Source organism: Crinia signifera, chromosome 2 (assembly GCF_055691185.1).
Source record: "Crinia signifera chromosome 2, ASM5569118v1, whole genome shotgun sequence".
NCBI classification, from domain to species: domain Eukaryota; kingdom Metazoa; phylum Chordata; class Amphibia; order Anura; family Myobatrachidae; genus Crinia; species Crinia signifera.
This window is the reverse complement of record NC_139218.1, coordinates 379,652,099-379,677,083: the sequence shown is the minus strand read 5'-3', so window position 1 is coordinate 379,677,083 and position 24,985 is coordinate 379,652,099. Positions and strand designations below refer to the sequence as shown.

The following is a 24,985-nucleotide window of genomic DNA, read 5'->3' as shown; positions in this document are numbered from 1 at the left end:
GGCTATACTATAAAGCACAGCCTCAAAGTAGAAAGAGTAAGCGATGTATTTAGGATTTGCACAGTGACATATACAAGCCAGCAAGTCATGTGAAGATGGGAAACCTGTCCAGTTCTTTATTAAAAGCAATCAGCACATAAGCAATTTTGTAATTCTGCTCGTCTTCTTGTATTGTTCCAATAAAACATATACGCGTCTATATCCAGCAATTACTAAGCATGAAACACGCAGCTTGTCTTAGAAGAAATTGTCACGAGCGACCGGACCCTTCACACTTCACTGGGCACATCATCCGGCACGGGTGACGTGTAGTAGAATGCAATCCATCTTGCAACAGAGTGACCTTGTGTTTTAAGGCCAACATGAGCATGGTGTAAAGTATTTTGTGATTGTTTTGACTATTTTTTTTTACAGTATTTGACATAAATCTTATTTTTCTTTTATAGGTAACACTGGGAACACGTTTAAAATTGAGCCAGTTTTGGGTATCATCACTGTATCGAAGGAACCGGATTTGTCCACGATGGGTCAGTTTGTGCTGTCGGTCAAGGTCACCGACCGTGGAAGCCCACCACTCTCTGCGGCAGCTATTGTCAGGATTTCCTTATCCATGTCGGATAATTCAAGTCCCAAATTCACCCAGGCGGAATACCAGGCTGATGTAGCCGAAAATGTAGATGTTGGAACGCCGGTTGTATTGGTGTCTGCAATAAGCCAGTCCACATTGGTTTTTGACATCAAAGTTGGCAATACTGAAGGAGCCTTTACCATCAACCCGTACTCTGGAGTTATAACCACTCAAAGAGCACTTGATTATGAACGGATATCGTCCTACCAGCTCATTGTCCAGGCAACAAACATGGCAGGTATGGCTTCCAATACCACGATCAACATCCAGATTCTTGACCAAAATGACAACCCACCAGTTTTCCTGAATTCGCAGTACGTCGGCAGCATCAGTGAAGCTGCCCCAATTAACAGTATAGTTAGAAGCATGGACAAAAACCCATTGGTGATAAAAGCAACCGATGCAGACAGCAACCAGAATGCTTTACTTGTTTACCAGATTGTTGAGTCAATGGCCAAGAAGTACTTTACAGTGGATTCCAGCACAGGTGCTATTCGGACAATAGCTTACCTGGATCATGAAACCATAGCTTACTTCCACTTCCATGTGCATGTAAGGGATAGTGGGAGTCCGCAACTCACTGCTGAAAGTCCAGTTGAAGTTTCAATTGAAGTAAGTGATGTCAACGATAACCCTCCAGTATTCATAGAAGCGGTGTTTGAAACAACATTACTTCTGCCAACCTATGATGGTGTAGAGGTTCTACAAGTCAGTGCACGAGATCCAGATTTGGCAATACCACCAGAGTTGAGTTACGCTTTGACTGAGGGGAATCTAAATCACTTTGTAATTGACTCCACCAGTGGAGTAATTACTGTAAAGAACAGCAGCCTATCGAAAGATCATTACATGCTTATGGTCAAAGTTTCAGATGGGAAATTTTATAGCACCGCCATTGTGACCATATTGGTAAAAGAAGCCATGGACAGTGGTCTTTATTTCACCCAAGACTTTTATTCTGCATCTATATCAGAAAATACCACTAATATTACAAAAATTGCAGTTGTCAATGCTGGTGGCCACCGCCTAAATGAACCAATAAAATATACAATATTAAATCCAGGAAATAAGTTTAAGATTAAATCCACCTCTGGGGTCATTCAGACCACAGGAATTTCATTTGACAGAGAAGTAGAGGAGGTCTATGAATTAGTGGTAGAAGCAAGTCGAGAGTTAGACCACCTCCGAGTGGCACGAGTGATCGTTAAGGTCAACATTGAGGATGTAAATGACAATGCTCCAGTGTTTGTAGGTCTTCCATATTATGCTGCTGTCCAGGTTGATGCTGAGTCAGGGACTCTTATTTATAAAGTTACCGCTATAGATAAGGACAAGGGTAAAAATGGCGAATTGACATTCTTTTTAGAAGATGACTACGGCCATTTTGAAATCGACAAACAAAACGGTAGTGTGACATTAAAGAAATCTTTTGACTCAGATCTCTCCAACATAGAGTACATGTTGGTTATAATAGCCAAAGATCGTGGAGATCCTTCACTCTCCGCTTCAGTTGAACTTCCAGTTACCATTGTGAACAAAGCCATGCCAGTATTTGACAAGGCCTTCTACACAGCTTCAGTAAACGAAAATGTTGAGATGCACACACCAATTTTAAGTATTAATGCTACAAGCCCAGAAGGCCAGGGAATAATTTACACAATAGTTGATGGAGATTCATATAACCAGTTTAATATAGATTTTGACACCGGGGTGCTAAGTGTAGTAAGCCCGTTAGATTTTGAATTGACCCCAGCCTTTAGGTTGACTGTTCGTGCAAGTGATTCACTTACTAGTGCACGGGCTGAAGTCATTGTAGATATCAGTGTGAATGACGTCAACGATAATGCTCCAGTTTTCCAGTTTCCTTCGTACAATGCAACTCTTTCAGAAAGCTCTCTGATCGGGACACCTGTCCTGCAGGTTGTAGCCACAGATGCAGACTCCGACAATAATAAGATCATAAGGTATCAAATTGTTCAAGACATTTTTAACAACACTGATTCATTTCACATCGACAGTGCAAGTGGTTTGATTCTCACAGCTCGGCTGTTGGACCATGAGGTTTCGCAGCAAAGCGCTCTCAGAATCAGGGCTATGGATAGTGGTATCCCATCCCTAAGTAGTGAAGTGCTTGTGACCATCTATATAACAGATTTAAATGACAATCCTCCGGTTTTCAATCAGCTGATTTATGAGTCTTACGTCAGTGAGCTGGCTCCTAGAGGACACTTTGTGACCTGCGTCCAAGCTTCCGATGCTGACAGCACAGATATTGACCGGTTAGAGTACAGTATTTTGTCTGGGAACGATCGGGTTAATTTTGTTATGGATAGCAAGAGTGGAGTTATCACCCTCTCTAATCATCGTAAGCAACGATTAGAACCAATGCACAGCTTAAATATCTCTGTCTCTGATGGCCTCTTTACCAGCACTGCACAGGTCCATGTGAAGATTCTAGGAGCAAACCTCTTCAGCCCCATCTTTGCACAGAGCGTCTATGTCACAGAAGTTCGAGAAAATGCTCCTATTGGTACTAAAGTCATATACGTCAAAGCAACTGATGGAGATTTAGGCATGTATGGACATATCACCTATACAATAATAAACGACTTGGCCAAAAACCGATTCTTCATTGACACATTGGGACAGATTGTTACAACAGAAAAGCTTGATAGAGAAAATCCGCTGGAGCAGGACATCAGCATATCACTAAGAGCCTTGGATGGTGGAGGACGAGCAGCCTTCTGCACCGTCCAAGTGCTAGTGGTGGATGAAAATGATAATGCTCCACAATTTAAGGCTACAGAGTATCGGGCAAGCGTCAAGGCTGATGTAGAGAAGGGTCACCTGGTGACTCAGGTGCAAGCCTTTGATGAAGATGATGGGGCAAACTCTCGGATTACTTACTCGCTGTACAGTGAAGCCTCTGTTTCAGTAGCCGATCTTTTGGAAATTGACCCTGACAACGGTTGGATGGTTACAAAAGGCAATTTTAACCAATTGAAAAATACAGTTCTTTCTTTTTTCGTAAAAGCAGTAGATGGTGGCATTCCAATGAAACACTCCCTTATTCCTGTGTATATACATGTTGTACCATCTGAAACTGTCCTACCTACCTTCAACCAACCTCAGTACACATTTTCCGTGCCGGAAGACACTATGATTGGTACCACGATAGACTCTTTCTATATTACACCAATGCAAGAAGCTCTGTTCAGCACAGTCAATGGGGAATTTCCTGAAAATAACAAAGACAACATTTTTATCATCGACAAGTCTACCGGAATTTTGAAACTGGACAAAAAAGTTGACCATGAAACTATACCCATGTTCCATTTCAAGGTTGCAGCCACTGTACTTCTGGATAGAGTCGATGTTTTAATTACTGTAGATGTAGAGGTCAAGATTTTAGATCTGAATGACAACAAACCGTTGTTCGATTCCACTCACTATGATGCTGTCATAATGGAGGGCATGCCAATAGGAACCAATGTCATCCAAGTAAAAGCCGTTGATGCAGATTGGGGTGCCAATGGGCAGGTCACTTACAGTCTTATCTCAGAGAGGGAAGAAGACAAGCTCTTAGAAACATTCACCATTGATTCAAATAGTGGTCTTATTAGCACGCTCAAGGAACTGGACCACGAGAAGAACCCCAGCTACACATTTAGTGTTGTAGCGGCCGACCTCGGAGAGGCTTTGTCTTTTTCATCCTCCACCATAGTCTCAGTGACTGTCACCGATGTCAATGACAATGGTCCCATCTTTGAACAGGAAGTGTACAAAGGATCTGTGAAGGAAAGCGATGCCCCAGGAGAGGTGGTTGCTATACTCAGTACTTGGGATGAAGACACCTCCGATATAAATCGTCAAGTGAGCTACCATATTACTGGTAAGTCATTACTTTGCAATGGCTTTTAATTAAAATAGTGCAAGGGGAAGTTAATGATGACTAGACTGTACCCTTTGTAGTTTCCCAACTTCCATTAAATACTGTACATTGCTTTATGATTCTATAGGGAAAGGAGTATGTGGCCAATTAGCCCAATGCATTTTCAGCTAATAAAAATGGCCTGATATCACGGTATCCTGTTAGAGGCCTTTTATTGGCTGAAAATGGACCCGTAATTGCAGGATATCTCTACTATCACATGTCTTATCGGGGGTTTGGTGGCTGCTTATTGGGGACTATGCTTTGCGTGCCTCATTATGCGGGTATCAGGATTCTGGCATCGGGGTTAGTAGGACTGCGCCCTGCGAATATATCAGCAGCAGTAAAGTGTCCCTGCTAATAGGATACTGCTTTATACAGTATATCATCTTGGTTGAGTAATTTATTTCTGTTTGCTGTGGATAGGAACCCTTTTACTGTAGCTCTGCTATTCGATCTGGATGCAAATGTGCCACAGAGCAATTCTGTGTTGTATCTCGGGTCGGTCTTGATTGCAAGGCAAATTTGTTTACAAGATGGGCAAAACCATGTGCACTGCAAGTGGGGCAGATGTAATATGTGCAGAGAAAGAGTTAAGGTCTGAAGTCGGACCCGATATCCCTTGAACTTCACTGGCAGCTCCCCAGGTGGAGTTCCATACAATACACTTGATGTGCCATTTATACATTTGATGTATCGCATGCATAAAGGACTCCCGGGGATCTGCCGGGGGAGTTCAAGGGAATGCGCCTCCAAGACCCCCTATTAATCCTCCTCTCGCTGCCGAGAGGAGCCAGCAAGGAACAGGCTGCGGTAGCAGCGGGCAGGAGACTTCAAAACTCCCATTCAAATCAATGGGTGACCAATGATTGGCTGAGATCTTTGATTTGAATGGGAGTTGTGAAATCTTCTGCCCGCACACCGGCCACCACTGCAGCCTGTTCCTCTCTGACCTCTCCCTCTGGCTGCCAGCGGCAGGGGGATTGGGGAATTGAGGGGTCCCAGAGGCGCATAGCGCTTCTGACGCTTTTGCCTGTCAGACTAACAGATTGTGCAGGTGCCGTTAAATCAGTTTACCATTTTTACATCAAACGCACCCATTGCAACCCAAAAAACAGCTGTCTTGCTAACTACTCCTCACCTCTATGAGGTGAAGTACCGCCAGTGACCACTAGAGGCCATTCGACGGACCAAATGACTCCTTTGTGTGCAAAAAGATGTCATAACATAAAGTGAAAGCAATTTTTGCAGGGACCCTGATCTGTTTCAAAGTTGCTGAATATGAAGAGAGGGAGCTATGAAAACAGAGATTGTAGGAAGGAGCAGATAGGGACTGGGGGTGGAGTGGAGAGTTTCTGGGCTAAAACCTGTCACAGCTCAAAGTGAAAGTAAACACTGTCACAGTGAAAGTACATTGCAGAAGCCGTCATTTTGATAGGCTTTTTTAACTAGTCATCTATATACAGTATATGATTGTCTGGTGTCCGTGTGTCTAGAAAACACTGCCATCTTTTGGCAGTGAGTGAAACTACATCTCTTTCTCTCACACATGCACAAACACAGTGGCAAGCGTTTGTGCATTTTTCTACAAGGTAGCAGACCTAGTAATGACCTAGGTACAATTATGCTACATAAAAACCTGACACTTGACCTTAGAACACACAGCTTATATATCTATGTATATAAAACATATACCTGATTCAGCATGGGTGGCTAAGTTGAGAAAAAATGCAATCCACCCGATTATCGAACAACTGCGCATACATAAGTTTAGCATCGTGCACGTGCCTCCGCTATTTGCAAACAATTCTACATTTGCATTCGGCTTCAATGAAGTCACATTTTGATTGACAGGAAGATAGAATTGAGAAAACATGGTGTTTTGTAGATGCGTTTGTCGAAACGGGTGCCCATGCGTTTTCGGGTGGGTCTCTGCTGGCAGCGATGACCACTTCCAGCCCGTTGCTTTAGCAGAATGGTGGAAGCCTTTGACTGGCGCTAATTGTGATTGGATCGTCATATACATTGCGTTTTGCGATGCATTCCCAATTTCTGCAGTGGGCGTATGTTCGTTCTTTCTTTGTGGGCGGCGACTATTTGATCGCAGCAGCTGCTTTTCAGTAGTTTAGTGATCCCTGCTGAATTATGCCCGTTAGTTATTAGTCAATCTCTTGCAGGGTATTAAGATCATCGCAACATATTTTCTAATGGAGAGTTCAGAATTTATTGTACTGTACAAAGTACTAATTGCCCCTGAATGCGCTGCAGAAATTGGCCACCAATTCGTTAACTTGATCTGCAATAACGGTCTCGGTCTCTCGAATTCTACCTTGTGCAAGTGATGAACTGTTTAACTTTTGGCTTCCAGAGTCCATATAAACAGATGTGCACATGTAAATAAACTGCGGCTGTACTGGTACAGCTGGGATAGGAATCTGGCTGGTCTGCCTGGAGGAACAGAACACTGAACGCTGTGTAAAGTAATCTGATTTGTGATGCCTGTTGTATTTCTGATGACAAGTCGTAGCACATAGCGTAATGTAAGACTGTTTGCCTGTCAGCAACGCACCAATAAACGTGCTACACTTAAATGATTGTTAAAAGCGCAAGTCCAGCTTTTTTATTTAGGTTTTAGCATAATACCATGTGCTTTCATCATCTGGCAAAGCCGTCGGCCAACGCCTCTGTAGCTGCTGTGTAATTGCATTGCCCTGGATGCATCCTTTTTGAGTCGTGGACATGCTATGCATTGCTGTAGTACAGTATAACATACGTCCATCATTCAACAAAACACAATGACTAATTATCTAGTCAAATGCCGTTTGACCACTGATAATTGGGATCATCGGGGGACAGAGAGCAGTAAAACTTCTGCGTGGAAGACTATTGATCGGTTAAACTGCAGATCCCGCATTACGTTTTCATGATTTCATTATTTTGAAACGTATACTTCTTTCCAAAGCCATTTACGTGGGGCAACTGTGAGATAATCAATTGGATTGTACATTAGTTCCTGGAAAGTCTTTTAGTCCTTTGAACTTTAGATCATAAAATCCCTGACCAACAATCTGGCAGAAACTGCAGTTATCGCTTTTAACTCTGGTCCTCAGAGACTAATAATTACATGTTTTTAAGGGGTGAAAAAGCCTGAAATATTTTCTATTTTTTTTTCTAGGTAAAATCCGCCACCTCCCCAATGTTAGTGAAGCCAGCCAGTGGATTCACTGTGACTGGCAGTGACTTCCTATTTGAAGTCCTACCTTGCAGTCAACTGCATGACAGGCGATTGACTGCAATTCCGGCTTGCAATAGGCAGAGAGCTGGCTTCAGCTTCCTGTAGGAAGCCACTTCCTACCTTACCATGCAGCCCTATCCCGCTTCTATGGGCTGCAGCCAACGCAGCCCATAGAAGCCAGGCTCACAGCTAGGAGTTTGAACAGCCATTATTTACAGCTATTACCAATTAGTGCGCTCTTATACCCCACCATTGGTCACACAATTCTTGCATCAGTCCTTAGGCAGGTGCAGTTCTTCCTTCAGACTGTGGCCCTATGCTTGAGGTGGTGCATCTGGGAAGGCAGCCACTTGCATCGACACACCCATAACACTCCCAAAGCATGCCCACTGAATGGCCTATTATACTGTGCAACTTCCAGTCAACGCCCATGAACGCCTTTCATATAAAAAATGGCTTAAAGCCAAATAAACAAATGATTAAGTAGCTATGTAGTTCAACATATACTGTATAAAATATAGGTATGTAAAGTGTAAGTGTAAATCAAACTTACCTACTACTCTCCTCCAAGACTATGGGACAAATGTAATGCCGCATATTTTTGCCTTGTATGGGATTTCCCCTTTAAAAAACATCCCTGTTCAACCGACATCTCGCACGGCTGCCGAACTTGGGCGGAATTACATCCATTCATGTTTGGAACTTTGGGGGCAGGGATGTCACTAGCACGGCCCCCTTCCCCAAATCATTGGGATTAGTGGGTAATTTGCAAGGGTGGGGCTAAACACATATGCATCTGTAAGCTCCGCCCTCTCCATTCATTGCTGGGAATCCCCTGTTAATCTCCTTATACTGCCCACTTCACTGGGCAGGATTCAGGAGATGCGACTCCTCTTCTGTGGGTGCTTGATAAATTGGAAGTCTCCCACAGTAGGCAGTTTGGTGTAAATAAGATAGGAGGCTGTACTCACTTGTACACCAAATATTAAGGCACAGGTTCTCAAAGTCGGTCCTCAGGACCCCACACAGTGCATGCAGGTCTCCTTACAGAATTAAGTGAAATAATTAGCTCCATTTGTGGATTTTTTAAAATGTGTCAGTCAGTAATGAGTGCACCTGTCGGGTGACCTGAAAAACGGGAACTGTGTTAGGTCCTGAGGACTGAGTTTGGGAACCACTGTATTAAAGTATTGGAACCATGCAAAGCTATCACAGGAAGCAATAAGTGGCCACGGAATGGTCACAGAAACCGCCTGCACAGATGGACAATAATTCTTCACAAACCTACGAAGGTGTAATGCAGGCATGTCCAACGTTGGCAACTGCCGCACTCTATCATTTTCAAACATCTAAAATCACCCCCTCTAATCCAAAGATTTAAATAGTGAGGCAAACCTACAAAAATGTAATTTCTCAGAGAATCCACGAAAGTTTACACAAATACTTTTACTCACCTGGGTATATCAGTTTTTTTCCCCCCACAATAACTTGTCAGTAAAAGAAGTTTGCATCCGCTAAGTAGGTTGCTCATGGCAACGACACATACACAGTAAAATATATACGCTTGCATTGTTTATACTAAATACATAACTGTAGAACCTATTTTCTCCAGCCACCTGCTGATCGCCTCTGATAACGGGACACGGAGGAAGTTATATTTATAGTTATATTTACCGCACTTTTGTTTTTTTTATTAATCACCGTACATTACCCCTTTTATATTCTATCCTAGTGTTGACTGAACAAATAAGGATAATGAATTCATGGCTCATAAAGTTTGTCCTTCCCGCTACATAATTTCTGGAATACATCATTCTTTCCGTTAATTAGGGTAATTAATAATAACTATTAGACCCGCTCTTTCTCTATATAGATCCTGCTGCTTTGTACCGTGTGGTTTTGGACGAGCTGCGCAGAACGGAACATTATTATGATAATCACTTTGGGAACAACTTTTTGTTTTTGTCAACAACAAAGTGTATTTTGTTTGGGGGGGGGGGGGGAGAAATAGTTCTGAAATGAAATGCGACAGTTTTCATAAATGTTTCCCGCTAATTGTTAGATATAGGCAGCTGAATTAGTTAAATTGTAGATCCAGGTGTATCCGGTCTCCACAGGTAGGAATAGATGTAGGGGGACAATGTAGAGCAGCGAATTCGCCTGCTGACCATGATGGGGGACGGCACATGTGCCGCCCGTTGCGAGCGACTTCGGCATGTTTTCATGTGTTCTGGGGTGGACACCCAGCTTGCCCACAAAAAACGTAGGGCACACCTATAGAATCACTGGGCGGGCACCAGGGAACTTGGGGCCCACCCAGCAAAACAGGAGGGGCGCGAACATCTACCATATTTTTCAAGACTCCCAGCCAATACGGATGAGTGGGCAAGTATGTCCTACCGTATCTTAGCCGACTGACTGATTCCTGCGGTAAGGGGTCTTTATACAGTAAGAATCTTCTCAACTTCAGAGAAGGTAACCTTACTGTGGGACTGACAGATCCTCTGGTGGCTATGGGGTAGGTGTATCAAACTTATAGATCAATAGATCAAGTGCCGAACAATCAGTCTCTAACTGTCATGTTACAGGCTATAAGGTGCATTCAATGCGGGCGGCGATGGGGGGTTTGGCTTATTTTCAGCGAAAAAAATACATCCTCGCCATCCAACCCCCTCGCCATATTCAATGTTTGTGAGAAACGGCGAGGTTCGCTGCAATTTGTGATGAACCCCGGCCCTTTTGATGGCCGCACATTCTCCACCTTGCCTCAGGGAACAGGTGCGATGAAGACGGCGAGTGAAGGGGAGTGCGTTGAATACTCTGACTGCGAGCTATCGGCACTGCTAAGCCATATAGCTCACTGTCAGAGCATTGAATTCACCCCTATGTTGGAAAAATGGCCGGCTAGTACGATAACTATCAACTCCAAGCTATGATACATCTCCCCCATATGAGATCAGCGCTCTGTTTTGTTATAGTGCGCTCAGTGCTTACACTTCCACAGCAGAAGGTATCCATGGGATAGGTCGATGTAGTAGGTCAACATTGACAAATGATCGAAAGATTGACACAGGCCAAAGGTCAATAGAATCGAAAAGTTGACATGGGAAACGGTCCAAACCTGAAGAGTTTGACAGTAGTTTGTCACGTCTTTTCAGTGTCAGCTTTAACACCTGACGGTGGCTTGCGTCACTTGCTGTGCTTTGGGCCACTACCGTCTCCAACCCGGTCCACGTGGACGTTAAAGTATGAGAAAGTCGAACAAAAAATGGCAAAAAAAAAAAGAAGGAAAAATGCATGTTGATCTCTTCATGTGTTGATAATTGCCATGTCGACCTATGGCTTGTGTCAGCCTTTTGTCTATGACAACCTAGTGCATGTTGAACTTTTGTAAATGTGTGTGGACCTGGTGCGTGTCAACCTTTTCTCAATGTTGACTTGCTGTATGTCGACCGTTGGGTGTTGACCTAATGGCTGTTAACCAAGACACCGTCGACCCTTTCATCTACACCCAAGCAGAAGCAGCCATTGTGAGAACAATACTTACATTATTATTATTAGCATTTTTTTCATAGCTCCAGCAGGAAAGGCGGCATTAGGGGTCTGATTCAGACCGGTTCATTTGGGTCCAAATTCGTCCCTGTCCCCAATGTATCACACTCGCCAAGCCATTTGCTCCGGGAAGGGAGGGCCGGGGGAGGTATCTGGGTAACGCCCATCGTTTTATGGGAATCGCTTGGCGTTCCCCTACGAACGCAGGGCTGGTGGCGGGTGGCTGACGTCACATTTTAGAAAGGGGACTAGCGCGGCGGGGGTGGGGGGGGGCAGGCAGCGCTTACTTGTTCGCTAGGCTGTGCACATCTGCAGCATAGCGAGCAGGTCTGAATCAGGCCCCAAGTGACAGAATACGTGGTAAGAGCATATCATTTTAATCAGCAGAGTTTGCTTGTGCATCTTACGGCCCGACGCTAACATAGTTGCGCGGGACCTCACAGCTCACTCGCTCCAGGCACCTCCTGCTTAATGTACGATATGAGAACCGTATCTGTATATACTGTATCTGTGTATGCCGTTTCCCCGCATCGTCCAAGGCGCCAGCGTGCATACGCGCAGAAACGTCAGCCACCTGCTGTCACGACTCCCAGCGGACTACAGACTACGTTTACTATGAAGTATAAATCAATGCAATTATTCCAGCAAGCGAGTGAAATGCGTAGCGCTTATCTGCTCAGTAATACTTCTGCCACATTGAAATGATACATTCCATTATATGTTTTACGTTATAACAGAGGTTTACTAAAACCAATAATAATTGTAAATATAATGAGATCCACTTGGTTTGTTTTAATAGCGATTACAATGAAATGATATTGAGCCAGTTGCAAACCTGGATGAATTACAAGTGTGGTGCGGGCGTTGGAAGGCTGCGTATTGTTAGCATATGATCAGGGAAGGGAATCTGTGTGATATTTAATCAGCTCACTGTTAAAATGCCTCTGGACTTGCTTTAAGCTAATTTTACTACACGGCGGCATCAGGCAACAACAGACTTTAATTGAATTTCTTTCCTCTCCCCCCTTTATGTGACATTGCCGCTGATTCGGGATTGTACTTTTAAACAAATGAAGTATCAGTAATAATTCCCCTTTAGAAGAGCATTTAGTGTATGCAGGCTAGGAACAGGGGATTCACCAATAGGCCCCAGTGTTTTTGGGCCTGCCCACTTTTTAGGTGAGCAGGGCATGGTGAAAACGTTTTGTCCCCCGCTGGGCCAGTGGAGCACACATGGGAGGGGGACAGAGCTGAGCAGTGTGTGCGGGCATGCGGACTAACATCATGACATCACATGTAGGTGGGCGGATTGACTGTTTGGCATCGGGAACAGCAGGGAAGCGTCTCATCCTGGCTTTTTTTGGGCTTAATCCCGGGATTGGCCACCCTACCTGGGTCCTAAAGGGCAGATGATGTAATTGTGTGGCTCTGAAGATTTTATTTGGTTGTCCATAATCTGTGGATTCCTGCTGCCTCCTTCTCACATCATGGACAAGATGTAATGGGGTGCGATGTTTTAGACTGCAAATTTTTGGTCAAAATCGGCCGAATTTGCACTTTTGCAGCAAATCGCACATGTAATAAGATGCCATTTGTGTTACAAAATCTCATGTGTTGCAGTGAGCAAAAAAGTGTGCATTCATAATCGCATCCAGATGTTTTCAAACATCAAAATCGCAAATGTAATAGGGTGCAGTTTTTCAAATCACACCCTAAACATGACCAAAAATCACAGCAACAATAGACCTGCTTCTTGGAGGGCGAGTTTAATTTTTTGGGGGGACAGAACCATGCATGAATCTCACTGATCTGTGCATGGTTCTTTCCAAAAAAAGTTTAAAAGTATAAATAAATTTAAAAAAATGTAGGTTTTTGGAACCAGCGGTCCCTTTATTGCACTACATGCTGGGACTTGTGGTTCTCCAAGTAATGTGGGATAAAGACCGTGGGGCGCTCAAGGGATGCACAAGATAATAACATTTATTGACAAACACATAAACAGTACATATAATAATACAATTGATAGACAGTGACCTGAATGCCAGTAAAATCCAAGACATATAGTAAATCCTTTTTTACTTTATTATAATAATGTCCAGATTAATTTTGAATTCAGCAACAGTTATTATTGTTGGCCGTGTTTCTTGGTAAATAAACAGTCATTCAGTAATTATATGCAGTATGTCTCTGACTGGCCATATACAGTAGATAGAAAACATCGTTATATTACCTCCAATAGTTGTTATCCCTTTCACCAAATCTGGGGATAGATTCTTGGCTGAATTTACCATCAAGGTTTTCAGCTTGTCTTGACTAGCACCCGGCTTATCTTCCCTGCACCGGCAATGTCAACTGAGGGCGGCTGCTTGCGTGAAGACGGTCTTGCTCTCTGCTACAGCGATGGCCGTGACCTCAGGTGGTTGCCGCTAGAGAATTGTAGTAAAGTGGCAAATAAGCTCAGTTTTGTCAGGGTGCCGTGTCTGGTTCTGGCGTGAATTGCCGGGATGTTACACCTCAGACTCTCCTGTGTGGTGAGCGGAATACATGTGACCGAGATGCCGTGACAGTGGACTCCTCCGGACAGTTTGATCACCGTTTTATCAGGGTACCGTGTCTGGTTCTGGCGCAGATTGCCGGGATATCACACCATAGACTCTCCTGTATTGTGAGCGGGATGCAGATAGCAGGGGTGCCGTGACAGCAAAACGCCTCTGGACGCGTTTCGCAGCTCTCTGTTCTGCTTTTTCAAATCAAGAGTGTATGTAATGTGGGGTAGGCTTGCATGGACTTGTAGTTTCACAGCACAACCCACCCAGGGGTGCTGGTGGCAGTCCTGGGCTTCAGCCCTGGATGGATAAAGCATGGGGGGACACCCCTTTATTGGGGGGGGGGATACCCACTCCCCCAGGGACCATGTCCAGGACGGACCAGCCAGGGCCTGATATTTTGGCTGTGAGAGCTAATCTAAAAAGTCTCCCTTTACTGTGGCATCACCCTGCTGGCTGTTGGAGCCCGGTGCTGGTTTCGGAAATTTGGGGGTGGGACCCCAACACTTTTGTTCACCCGTACTTGTGAAGAGCCTGGGGCTCGTATGCTCATGGGAGGGGGGACCTCACGCCATTTTTTTATTTTTAAATTTATTTATGAAAAACCGCACTACAAAATCACTAAAAATAAAAGGTACTTGTTTCCTAGCACGGCCACACCGATTTACATCGGGGTGGTCGTGTCGGAAAAATCGGGTCGATCGCATCGCATGCGATTTGGTCGCATGCGATGCGATCGACGCGACCGACCGATTTTGGACCCGATTTTTTTATTGAATGAAATGTAAATCGGGTCCCTGGGACCCGATTTTACATTGGATTCAATGTAAAATATTCCCAACCCCCCCAAATTTAACGCCGTAAACCCCACCCCACGATAGACGCCGAAGCGTGGCGAGCGCAGCGAGCCCGCGAGGGGCGGCGGTGCGCGTCCTCCGACCTTTTCATTCCCCTACTATCCACTAGGGCGTGGAGTTGAGAATAGAATAGTGTGGCGAGCGCAGCGAGCCACCGAGCCCGAATATTTTTTAACATTGAAGCCTATGGGGAAATCGGGGGCATCGCGTCGGTCGCGTCGGGACCAATGTTAATGGTCCCGACCGACGCGATGCCCCCGATATTGTGTCCTAGCCGGCAAAATGGACCTGATTTCAAAGGAAATCGGGTCCATCGTATGGATCGTGTACCTTAACTTAAAGGTACACGATCCATACGATTGTGGCCGTGCTAGGAAACAAGTACCAAATAAAACACGTTTCCGGTAATAAAAAATGTCAAGAAATTGCAAATGATTTCTGGCATGTTCTAAAAAAAAATCACACCCTATTAAATCTCACCCCGTATCTGACAATCATCCCTTAATTACCATTGTAATATTATCTCTGTGGCGCTGTGGATTGGCTGCAGGCAGTCTTGCCCCTGTTTTATGGAACATACAGTATAGATCCGTAGCATTCATTTGCCCTTATCTTTCCTCACAGACTGTAAATCTTAGAACCGTACAGATCCTTCATAGCTGTAATGTTCCGTATATATACGGTATATATCTCGGTTGATGAATGGCCATTGTTTCCACTCACATTGTGACAAGTGCTGCAGTCACAGAGCAGAACGCTCTCTATGACCTCCAAATGCCAGTCCTTAAGAGATCATTTCCGTACAGCGCGCGCAGCGCTCCGCGAAGAACAGCGAATGAATTACACATTACTCGACACCTCTGCTTATAAGGGACATGCAACCTATTTCCTTAGCCGTACATACACTTTGAGCTATAAATTGATAGTAAAACATTGAAAGAAGCGGAGAACTTTAATTTTACCTGTATGATGACTATAAACCACCTACCAAGCTGTTCACCTCTTGAGAGCCACTTATTAAAACTGGGGCTCGTAAAGTTTTATTTTGCAGCAATATACCTGTTTGTTAGGAACAAAGTGTAATTTATGGCGCTGCATTCTTACAGTCCGGCAATTCCGTCGCTGTTTTGAGATGTGCTGTTACTTCCGTTCTGTAGTGCCTTGAGCTTGTCTCTCGTGAAATGGGACAAAACTGTCCGGAGAAAACTTGCAAGCGGCAGGCGTCTGGCTGGTGTGATCTCTCACCCTGGAGTTAAGTCCCGTACACACTATTGGTATTTTAGACTATATCCCTCATATTTATCCCTTCTGTGCGATATCGCTTTGTGTGTCGTTAACAATGCCCGCTTCAGTTAACAAAGTCCTTCATCGTCTGTACATGCTGTTCAATTTGACTATATTGTCAATAACTGCATGTACAAAGTGGGGACCCGATGATGTCACCGAATTATATCATTATCGGTATTGTTCAGTGTGTATCCACAATATCGTTTAATCCGGAGTTAAGGGAAATCGTCAAGGAAGGAATCACCTAGTGTGTACCCAGCTTCATTGTAACATTGATGATGATGATGCCTGCAAGTGATTGGTTCAAATTTTAAAGACACACCCATTTATGCAAATTCACTGTAATCACTCCCACTGTGCATTTGGCATCAGTTAGACTACTTGAGTTGGGTCCTTAATGTTTGCACTGTCCGACCATTGACTATAATGTAACTGTATGACATCTACAGACTAGTTGACAGTGACTACAATATGTAGACCAGGATTCTGACGTGGTTATAATGCTAATTAAACCATTATAGCTTTGAACCTGCATGTTTAAAGTTATAATGACTGCATGGGTTAAAATACTTCATGTAGCATTATAACGTGTCTAGATCCCAGCGAACACTTTCTCCTGTCTACATAGTCACAGTCGGCTATTGACAAAAAACTGGACCCAGGTAGGGATGGCCATCAACCATCGATGATTCCAAATAATCAATGGTTTATGGTCGATGTAGAATAGTTTTCCCATCGATGGGGAAAACCAGATGGTTTCCCCCCATCCATGTCAAGCATAAACAATTCGGGTTTTTTTTTTTTGCCTTTTTCCCCAAGGGACCGGGACACAGCATAGCTCTGCCATCGACACCCATGAAGCCACGCCCAATGTTTTGATTGGCCCACATGCAAATCCTCATAGTAAATGGATGATCCATTGCAGAGTAAGCCACTATTGATGGAAATGTGCACTATTGACATCAATGGCAACCATAGATGGCAATGATGACCATCCCTAGGCCGAGTACTGTGGGGAGCGTGACCAGATTAAGGGACAGCTTGGCCCCTCCTATAGGCCCAGGTATTTACTTCCCAGCTCACCCACTCAGTATCGACATAGTGACTGTAGTCTTATCATATTACGCTCACTTGCAACTCTCAAGAACGCCCTCAAAGAGCCAAAAATATCCCAAATATAAAAAAAACAATACTGTGATTATTGAAGAACATGAAGAACTTACAGAATAAACACTATTTCAGATAGATTGACATTGCCTGCGACTTAATAAGAAATCACAGCCTATCCATGAGGATCTGTCTGTGCCGTGTAATGGTGTGGAAAAGTGTTATTGCCACTTTCAATGTCAGTGTTCCAGGCTAATACAAGGTTGTTCCGCTTCGTCTGTCGCTCTCCTTACCAGCCTTCATTCTGATAAATTCTATCTAATTAAAATGCTTATCTTTGAACTGTTCCAGAAATGACCCCTCGTTAGGGCTATTTAGCACTAACGCGTCTTTCTTATGTCACGTCAACTTTTTTTTTTTGCAAACCTAATAATCAGGGATGCTGCACAGCTGTACATAACACGTATTAATGGATCCCTAATAGAATCTGCTGATTTTTCCCTGGTAGCATAACGGAGAGGTAATGACATTTTCTAGTTAGCTGATACAAGGACAAAGCGCAGCGTCTTGTGAGGCTGAGATTTAGGGATGATTGCGCAGTGGAGATATCTCTGATTGTTCTCCACCTCTACGTTTGGTTAGGTGGAAAGCAGGACCGTGGCTTGCTGGGATAAGCGTTTTGTCAGCATTTCCTTGCTCCAGGTGTTACAGACACTTGGACAGTTGTCTACCTGACCACAGCTTTGCTGACATGCAGCTTACACATATAGATGCACCAGGATCAAGGGGGACATGGAGAGAATGGGAATAAGAGGGGAGTGGAGAGAAGGATCAGAGGGGAGGTGGAGAGATGGGGGATAAGAGCGAAGGTGGAGAGATTAAGGATGAGGGGGGAAGTGGAGAAAATGGGGATGAGAGGGGAAACTGAGTTAAGGGGGATCAGAGGGGAGGTTGAGAGAAGGCGGATCAGAGGAGAGGTGGAGAGAAGGGGGATCAGAGGGGAGGTAGAGAGACGGGGGATCAGGGGGGGTGTGGAGAGAATGGGGATGAGAGGGGAGGTGGAGAGAAAGGGGATAAGAGGGGAGGTGGAGAGAAGGGGAATCAGGGGGGAGGTGGAGAGATGGAGATCAAAGGGGAGGGGGAGAGAAGTGGGATCAAAGGAGAGGTGGAGAGAAGGGGGATCATAGGGAAGGTAGAGAGAAGGGGGATCAGGGGGGAGGTGGAGAAAATGGGGATAAGAGGGGAGGTGGAGAGAAGAGGGATCAGGGGGAGGTGGAGAAAATGGGAATAAGAAGGGAGGTGGAGAGAAGGATCAGAGGGGAGGTGGAGAGATGAGGGATCAGGGGGGAAGTGGAGAAAATGGGGATGACAGGGGAGATGGAGAGAAGGGGGATCAGAAGGGAGGTAGAGAGAAAAGGGATCAGGGGGGATGTGGAGAAAATGGGCTTCAGGGTGAGGTGGAAAGAATGGGGATCAGTGGGGAGGTGGAGAAAATGGGATGAGGGGGGCAGAAGTGCTGCGTATATATACATATTGGCATACATAGCGGTATTGCCTGATTTGTCCTGTAATGTGAACCTGTAGCTTTTTTGCCTTTCCCCCTCTCTATGTGAAATTTGCTGGCACCTTGGACAAATATAACTAAAACCACATTCAGTTATCGATACCTATTGCTAATTACTGGACATCTTTTATAATCATTATTATTTACTAATTAAACGCCTGTCAAAATGACGGCTTCTACAATGTACTTTCACTTTGAGCTGTAACAGTTTTTACTTTCACTTTCAGCTGTGACAGTTTTTAGCCCACAAACTCTCCACCCCACCCCAGTCCCTATCTGCTCCTACCTCCAATCTCTGACTTCACAGCTATCTCTCTCCATATCCAGCAAGCTTAAAAAATATCTGTGTCCCTGCAAAAACTGCTTTCACTTTCTGCTATGACATCTTTTAGCACACAAAGGAGTAATTTGGTCCATTGAGTGGCGTCTAGTCACTGGCGGTACTTCACCTCAAAGAGGCGAGGATTACTTAGCCTTTTATCTATTCCCAACTTAATCGCAGCTACCGCCCGCTGTATTAGCTCAATAGGAGTCTAAAGCTCTGAGACAAATGTGTACAGGGTCGGCTCTACCTTGAGGCAGCTGCCTAGGGCACCAGGATCTAGGGAGGCACCACCGGGTCTGCCTATCGCACAATTAACGATGTCTATGAGGAAGACATACTTAATGCAGATGGCGGTTGTGGAACTTCTAAGGGGCCACCGCCACACTTTAATTTGTGAGGTTGAAAAGTGGGTATTGGTGGCAGTGTGGGGTTCTGGGTGGGGAGGGTGCTCAATCAGGTGAAGTTTTGCGTAGGGTTCTGAGAAGCCTTAGCTATACTAGAGCAACAAGGATGAAGGTGTTTAATTTTAGGTTTACTATACACAAAAATGCTTCAGATATAAAATGCAGCCGCAACAGTTGTCAAAATAAAAAAAGTAAAAATGTAAAACATTTAACAGGATCACATAAAAAGTAGGCAGATGAAACCGCAATGGTGGAACAGCTCTCAGACTAATCCCCAAGAAATGTTCTATGATGTCACCAAGAGGAGGCTATTCCCATGCTTACCTTCATTTCGAAAGGGTCTCCACCATGACTAATAATAGCATAATCCTTATGTCTCCTTCAGGTGGTAACCCCAAGGGAAAGTTTGCCTTAGGGCTAATACAGAATGAGTGGAAAGTTTACGTTAAAAGATCTTTGGACCGTGAAGAACAGGACATGTTCTACCTCAACATCACAGCCACCGATGGTCTTTTTGTGTCTCAGACTGTTGTGGAGGTCTCTGTAACGGACGTCAATGACAACAGCCCAGTGTGTGACCAGGTATGGTCTGAAATAATTTTTTTGTTAATAACACAAACAAGACTATCTCTAATGTACTGTAAACGCTATGTTCCGCTATGTCTAAAGTCTAGTAAAAGCACATATCTGTCCATGTACCTTCGGACTGCTCCAACAATTCTGTCCCACACCATTATCGTGGTTCGGGTCTTTGAATCCATAGAACTCCTGTCAGGCATGCTCAATAGAGTCAAGGGGTGTTTATTTTTCTACCCCCATTGATAGCATAATCGTCAGCCATCGACAGTAGACCATCAATCTTCAATGGGCATTCCTATTTTGTTGTCTGATCTCCTCTATCTTTTACTTTATTACTGTGTTCCTGTCCTAGCTCTTTTGGCTATGTTCTTCTGACCCTGATCCTTTTTTATCATTATTCTGACTTATACTTGTGCTGAATGCTATTGATTATGGGATAACGAATCTGCACCCAAGCACAAATGATCTCACCAGGGTATTGCCAAGTCCGTTGCCAGTCCATGTATGCTGTTCAGAGGCACTCTGGTCTCTGCAAGTTCCGCTGCATTTACAATTGTCACCACCAGCCAGTGATGCCGATTACAGATGCAAGTGCAGAGGGCTTGCAGTGGATCCCAGAATTAGTCCAATGAGCAATTTGAAGCAGTAATCTCTAAAATAGATTTTCTGTCCACAGGTTATAAACACAGCGTCCTTTCAAGAAAACATTCCTCCAAATAAAATGCTTCTGAAAATCAGTGCGACAGATGCAGACATCGGAACCAACGCTGAGATCCGATACTCTCTTCATGGGTCGGGCTCTGAAAACTTTTTTCTAGATGCCGAGAGTGGTAAGTACTGTAAGGACCCAGCAGCACTCTTAGCCTTGTACTGGCAGCACCATATCTTGGCCCGCATTGGGTGGGGCTTAGAAAAAAACATACAGCAATTGAAATTATTTAAATCCACCAGATTTCTGACTGGGCAGCCACTGATTGTCTGAGAGAGCTCTGTTAACCAGCCAGCGGCCTCCTATTCAGGGGGCCGCTGATTGGCTGAGCCACCCACGCCACCCACCACACCCCTCTTACCGTCAGAACCATACCCTCCAACATCTGAAGGGCAGAAATCTGTACGAAATTGGAAAGGGGGCATGCCTTTACCCATGATCACAGACCCTTTCCTATACTTCTAATGGAGTGTCAGAGACCCAGAAAACCGGTACAAAGACCTTTTTGTCCGGTACAGCCTTCATACAGTGGAGGCAGCCATTTTGTGCGCTTACCCAGTTTTGAGCATCTTCCAAGAATGTAGCTTCAGATTACAAAATGGCTGCTCTTCGTAGTATGTAAGGGACGGGTTGCGGCATAACTCCAGTTATTAAAAATATCTTTGAGTAGACATCCAATGGCCTTCACACAGTGGAGGCAGCCATTTTGTGTGCTTACCCAATTTTGAGCATCTTCCAAGAATGTCGCTTCAGATCACAAAATGGCTAGTCTTCACAGTGTGTAAGCCATGAGCACACTTTGAGGTAATAGACTTCGCAGCGGCTTATGAGGTGTTTTACTGATCGCATTTCAGTACGTTCCCTGTGGCTTTTGTTCACTTCTGAGTCCGATGCTTCTAAGATATAGATGTCTTATTAAGACAGTGGTAGGACATTAGGATGCAATTCGTGCATGTTGAGGGGAACAAAAGGTATGTTACTTTCACGAATTTGGCAAGTTTCCTAAACTGTACGACTTCTGGGATTTCTCCCAGCTATTAAGCAGCCACTGTCTCTTGCGTCTGGCTGACCTCATCTACTTTAATTAAATGTAAAGCAGGTGGGTTCCAGAGCTGGAAGAACAATCTGACAAAACAATAAAGATCTTTCGGGTCTTATTCTCAAAGCATGGTGTCATTTTATTTTCTCCAGACTTAATTGCTTCCTTTGTACGAATGTGAGAAATGAAACTGCAAATGCACCAGAGAGGGAACACGCCAGATGCCGCTAGCACAACCGTCACCTTGTAATTGCCCCTAATGTCCTTTGTTTCCAATCAATTACAGGTGAGCTGAAGACCTTGGCCCCCTTAGACCGGGAAAAAATCCCCGTCTACGACCTAATTGCCCGCGCCACAGATGGAGGTGGTAGATTCTGCCAGTCTAAGATTCATTTAATTCTCGAAGATGTCAACGATAACCCACCAGTGTTTTCCACCGACTATTACACTGCCAGCGTCTATGAGAATACTGTAACCAAGGCATTGCTCACTCGGGTGCAAGCCAACGACCCCGATGTGGGTGAGTAACCAACGTGATACATCAACTGCTGTCTTTACTTATATACTCCCGTTCAAATGTTTGGGGTCAATTAGAAATGTCTTTATTTTTTTAAAGAAAAGCACAGGTTTTTTCAATGCAGATAACATTCAATTAATCAGAAATACACTCTATATACATTGTTAATGTGGTAAATGACTATACTAGCTGCAAACTTTTGTTTTTTAAAGGAATATCTACACAGGTGTATAGAGGCCCATTTCCATCAACCATCACAACAGTGTTGTAATGGTACATTGTGTTTGCTAATTGTGTTAGAAGACTAATGGATGATTAGTAAACCCTTGAATACCCTTGTGAAATGCTGTTAGCACAGCTGAAAACGGGTTTGCTCATTAGAGAAGTCATAAAACTGGCCTTTCTTTGAGTTAGTTGAGTATCTAAAGCAGGAGGGAAGAGGCCCCTGCTCCGAGGAGCTTTTACAGTTTAGAGGGAGGGGGAGACAGACAGGTGACATGAGGTGCAGGCAAGGATGTCCGAAGGCAACAAGTGAGCATGGCAGGGATGACCATAAAGCGATAGGTAGGGATAGCGGCCTTGGTACTAGGTTATGCAGGAGAGTATGCTTTGATGAACAGGTGGGTTTTCAGTGAACATTTCAAGCATTGTAAAACGTCAGGGAGAGTGTTATAAAGCGAGGAAGCTCATTCCAGTGAAGTGGGGCAGCGTGGGCGAAATCTTGGATACGTGCATGGGATGCAGTGACCAGGGTAGAGGAGAGTCAGCGGTCATTGGCTGACCAGAGAGGGGGGGAGAGAGTGTGTAGGAAAATGAGGTTGGAGATGTGGGGAGCAGTGGAGTTCGAAAGGGCCTTGTACGATGACCTACACCAATTGCAATATGTAAAATCAGCAGGAAACAACCCCTGCACCCCACCCCCAATTCACCAAAGAAGCATGACCACTTTCCAACTCACCGTGCTCACTTTTGTGTGAAGCCCCACCCACTCTTCAACAAGCCCTGCCCCTTGACCCTTTATTTGTATAGAGCCAGCGTAGTCCGTTGTGTTTTTCAATTGGGAACAGAGTAATAAAACTGTGTATTAAGAGAGGGGGGGTTGAGTTACTGATTACCCAGATGGAATTGGTGGAGGGGCCTGACAGGGAGAGGTCTCATAGTGGTTTTTCTTATTTTTATCTTGGCCACACCTCCTAGAATTGGCCACACCTCTCATAGTCCCTAGTGCCCATTTCAGCTTTCAATGGCTCTGACATCCCTCTGGATGATTTGGCACATTACAGACACTTCCACTTCATTTTTCAGTGATAGAGTGCAATAATATGTATCTCAGAAGTACATTTATCAATGTTCTTAGCCGGCCCCATAAATGGATCACTGTGATTTGACGCTCGCTCTATACTTTCCAGACAATTTCCTGTGTAGATATATCCTTAATAAATATGACTTTATTGACTGCTACAGTGACAGCTCGCACCGTTGTATGTTTCTTTGTCAGGCGTATTATATTTGTACATGCTTAATGAGAAACCCTAAAGTGGTCTCAAAAGCTTGCATTCTAATCCTGCTCGCGTTGTCAGTAAGTACAGTATATAATGTATTTCTTGTACTCTTGCTCCTGGTTCTAATCGCCTGCAACCTAAATCCGTTTCACGATCAGGTAGTCGTGGCCTGATTTACAAGGGTTCAACAAGGATATAAGAAAGCAAATGCAGAAAAGCAGAGTTGGGGTAATTCAGGCCTGCTCGCTATGCTGCGTATATTTGCTGCCTAGCTAGCAGGTAAACGGCACAATGATGAACACCCCCCCCCCCCCCACCGCGCTACCATGCGAGCAGATGTGTGTGCTTACACATCCACTCGCATGCTACCACACAGACAAAAAAAATCATTCGATGTTCAGTCACCATCAAATTATTTTTCCTCTGACGTTCCGACGGGCCCACCCAGCATTCCTATGGGCGCGCCCACCGTTTTTGTAGGGATGGGATTTTACCCATTAAACGCTGGGTGGTTAGACGCCCCCTGCCTATCGCTAATGCCGCTTTCACATCGCAAAATGCAGGTTCGCACCGGGTCTTTGAAACGGTTCAGTCTGCATTTTGGTCTGTTCAGATCCCCTAAGCGAACTGCCAATAATGCCAATTCGCTGATGTCATGCGGGGGCGGGGCTGAGCATCATCGAGGGCAGGGGAGGAGGCAGCACTTAGAGCTCCAAGCACCGCCTCCTCCATTAGTGTAAATGGGAAACAGGTCGCTCAACCCAATAAACCCGTTCACACTGCAAAGCAACACAGCAATGAACCAGTAAGAACCCTTCTTTTTTACCGGTTCGTAATACCATGTTGCTACTGTTTTGCTGGACCCGGTAACCCCTTTCACATCGCACCAATTACCAGGTCGAACTTCTATTAGGGTACCACCAGCAAAAACTGGTGTTACCCACCAAATCCATGATATGAGCCAATATCCTAATGGTATGAAATGTTAGCAAATTTCTGGTCTCTGCTCTATAAATAAAGCTGGTAGTAATATAAAGACGCTAACATTCAAAGAGTTAAAAAACATTGGCAGCCATATGGCAGTTATATGCTGCAAGGGCATTGGAAACAGATGTTTGTTTTTCACTAAATACGTCTCATATGTGTCTGGTGGTAACCTGAGGTCATGGTGATCGTTGATCCCAATTGTGCATGTCACAAATA

The 24,985-nt window shown here is 44.5% G+C and overlaps 1 protein-coding gene across 7 annotated transcripts in view; it reads left to right on the top strand.

The window, feature by feature from the left end:
• The window catches only part of FAT3 (FAT atypical cadherin 3), a 475,518-nt gene that overhangs the window by 383,476 nt on the left and 67,057 nt on the right, over positions 1 to 24,985 (top strand). For all 7 annotated transcript variants that reach the window (XM_083170147.1, XM_083170145.1, XM_083170150.1 and 4 more), the window contains 4 exons: positions 447 to 4,520; positions 19,822 to 20,018; positions 20,692 to 20,845; positions 22,050 to 22,283. In XM_083170147.1, the coding sequence (XP_083026273.1) occupies positions 447 to 4,520; positions 19,822 to 20,018; positions 20,692 to 20,845; positions 22,050 to 22,283 (4,659 nt within the window). The remainder of the gene's footprint in view (positions 1 to 446; positions 4,521 to 19,821; positions 20,019 to 20,691; positions 20,846 to 22,049; positions 22,284 to 24,985) is intronic.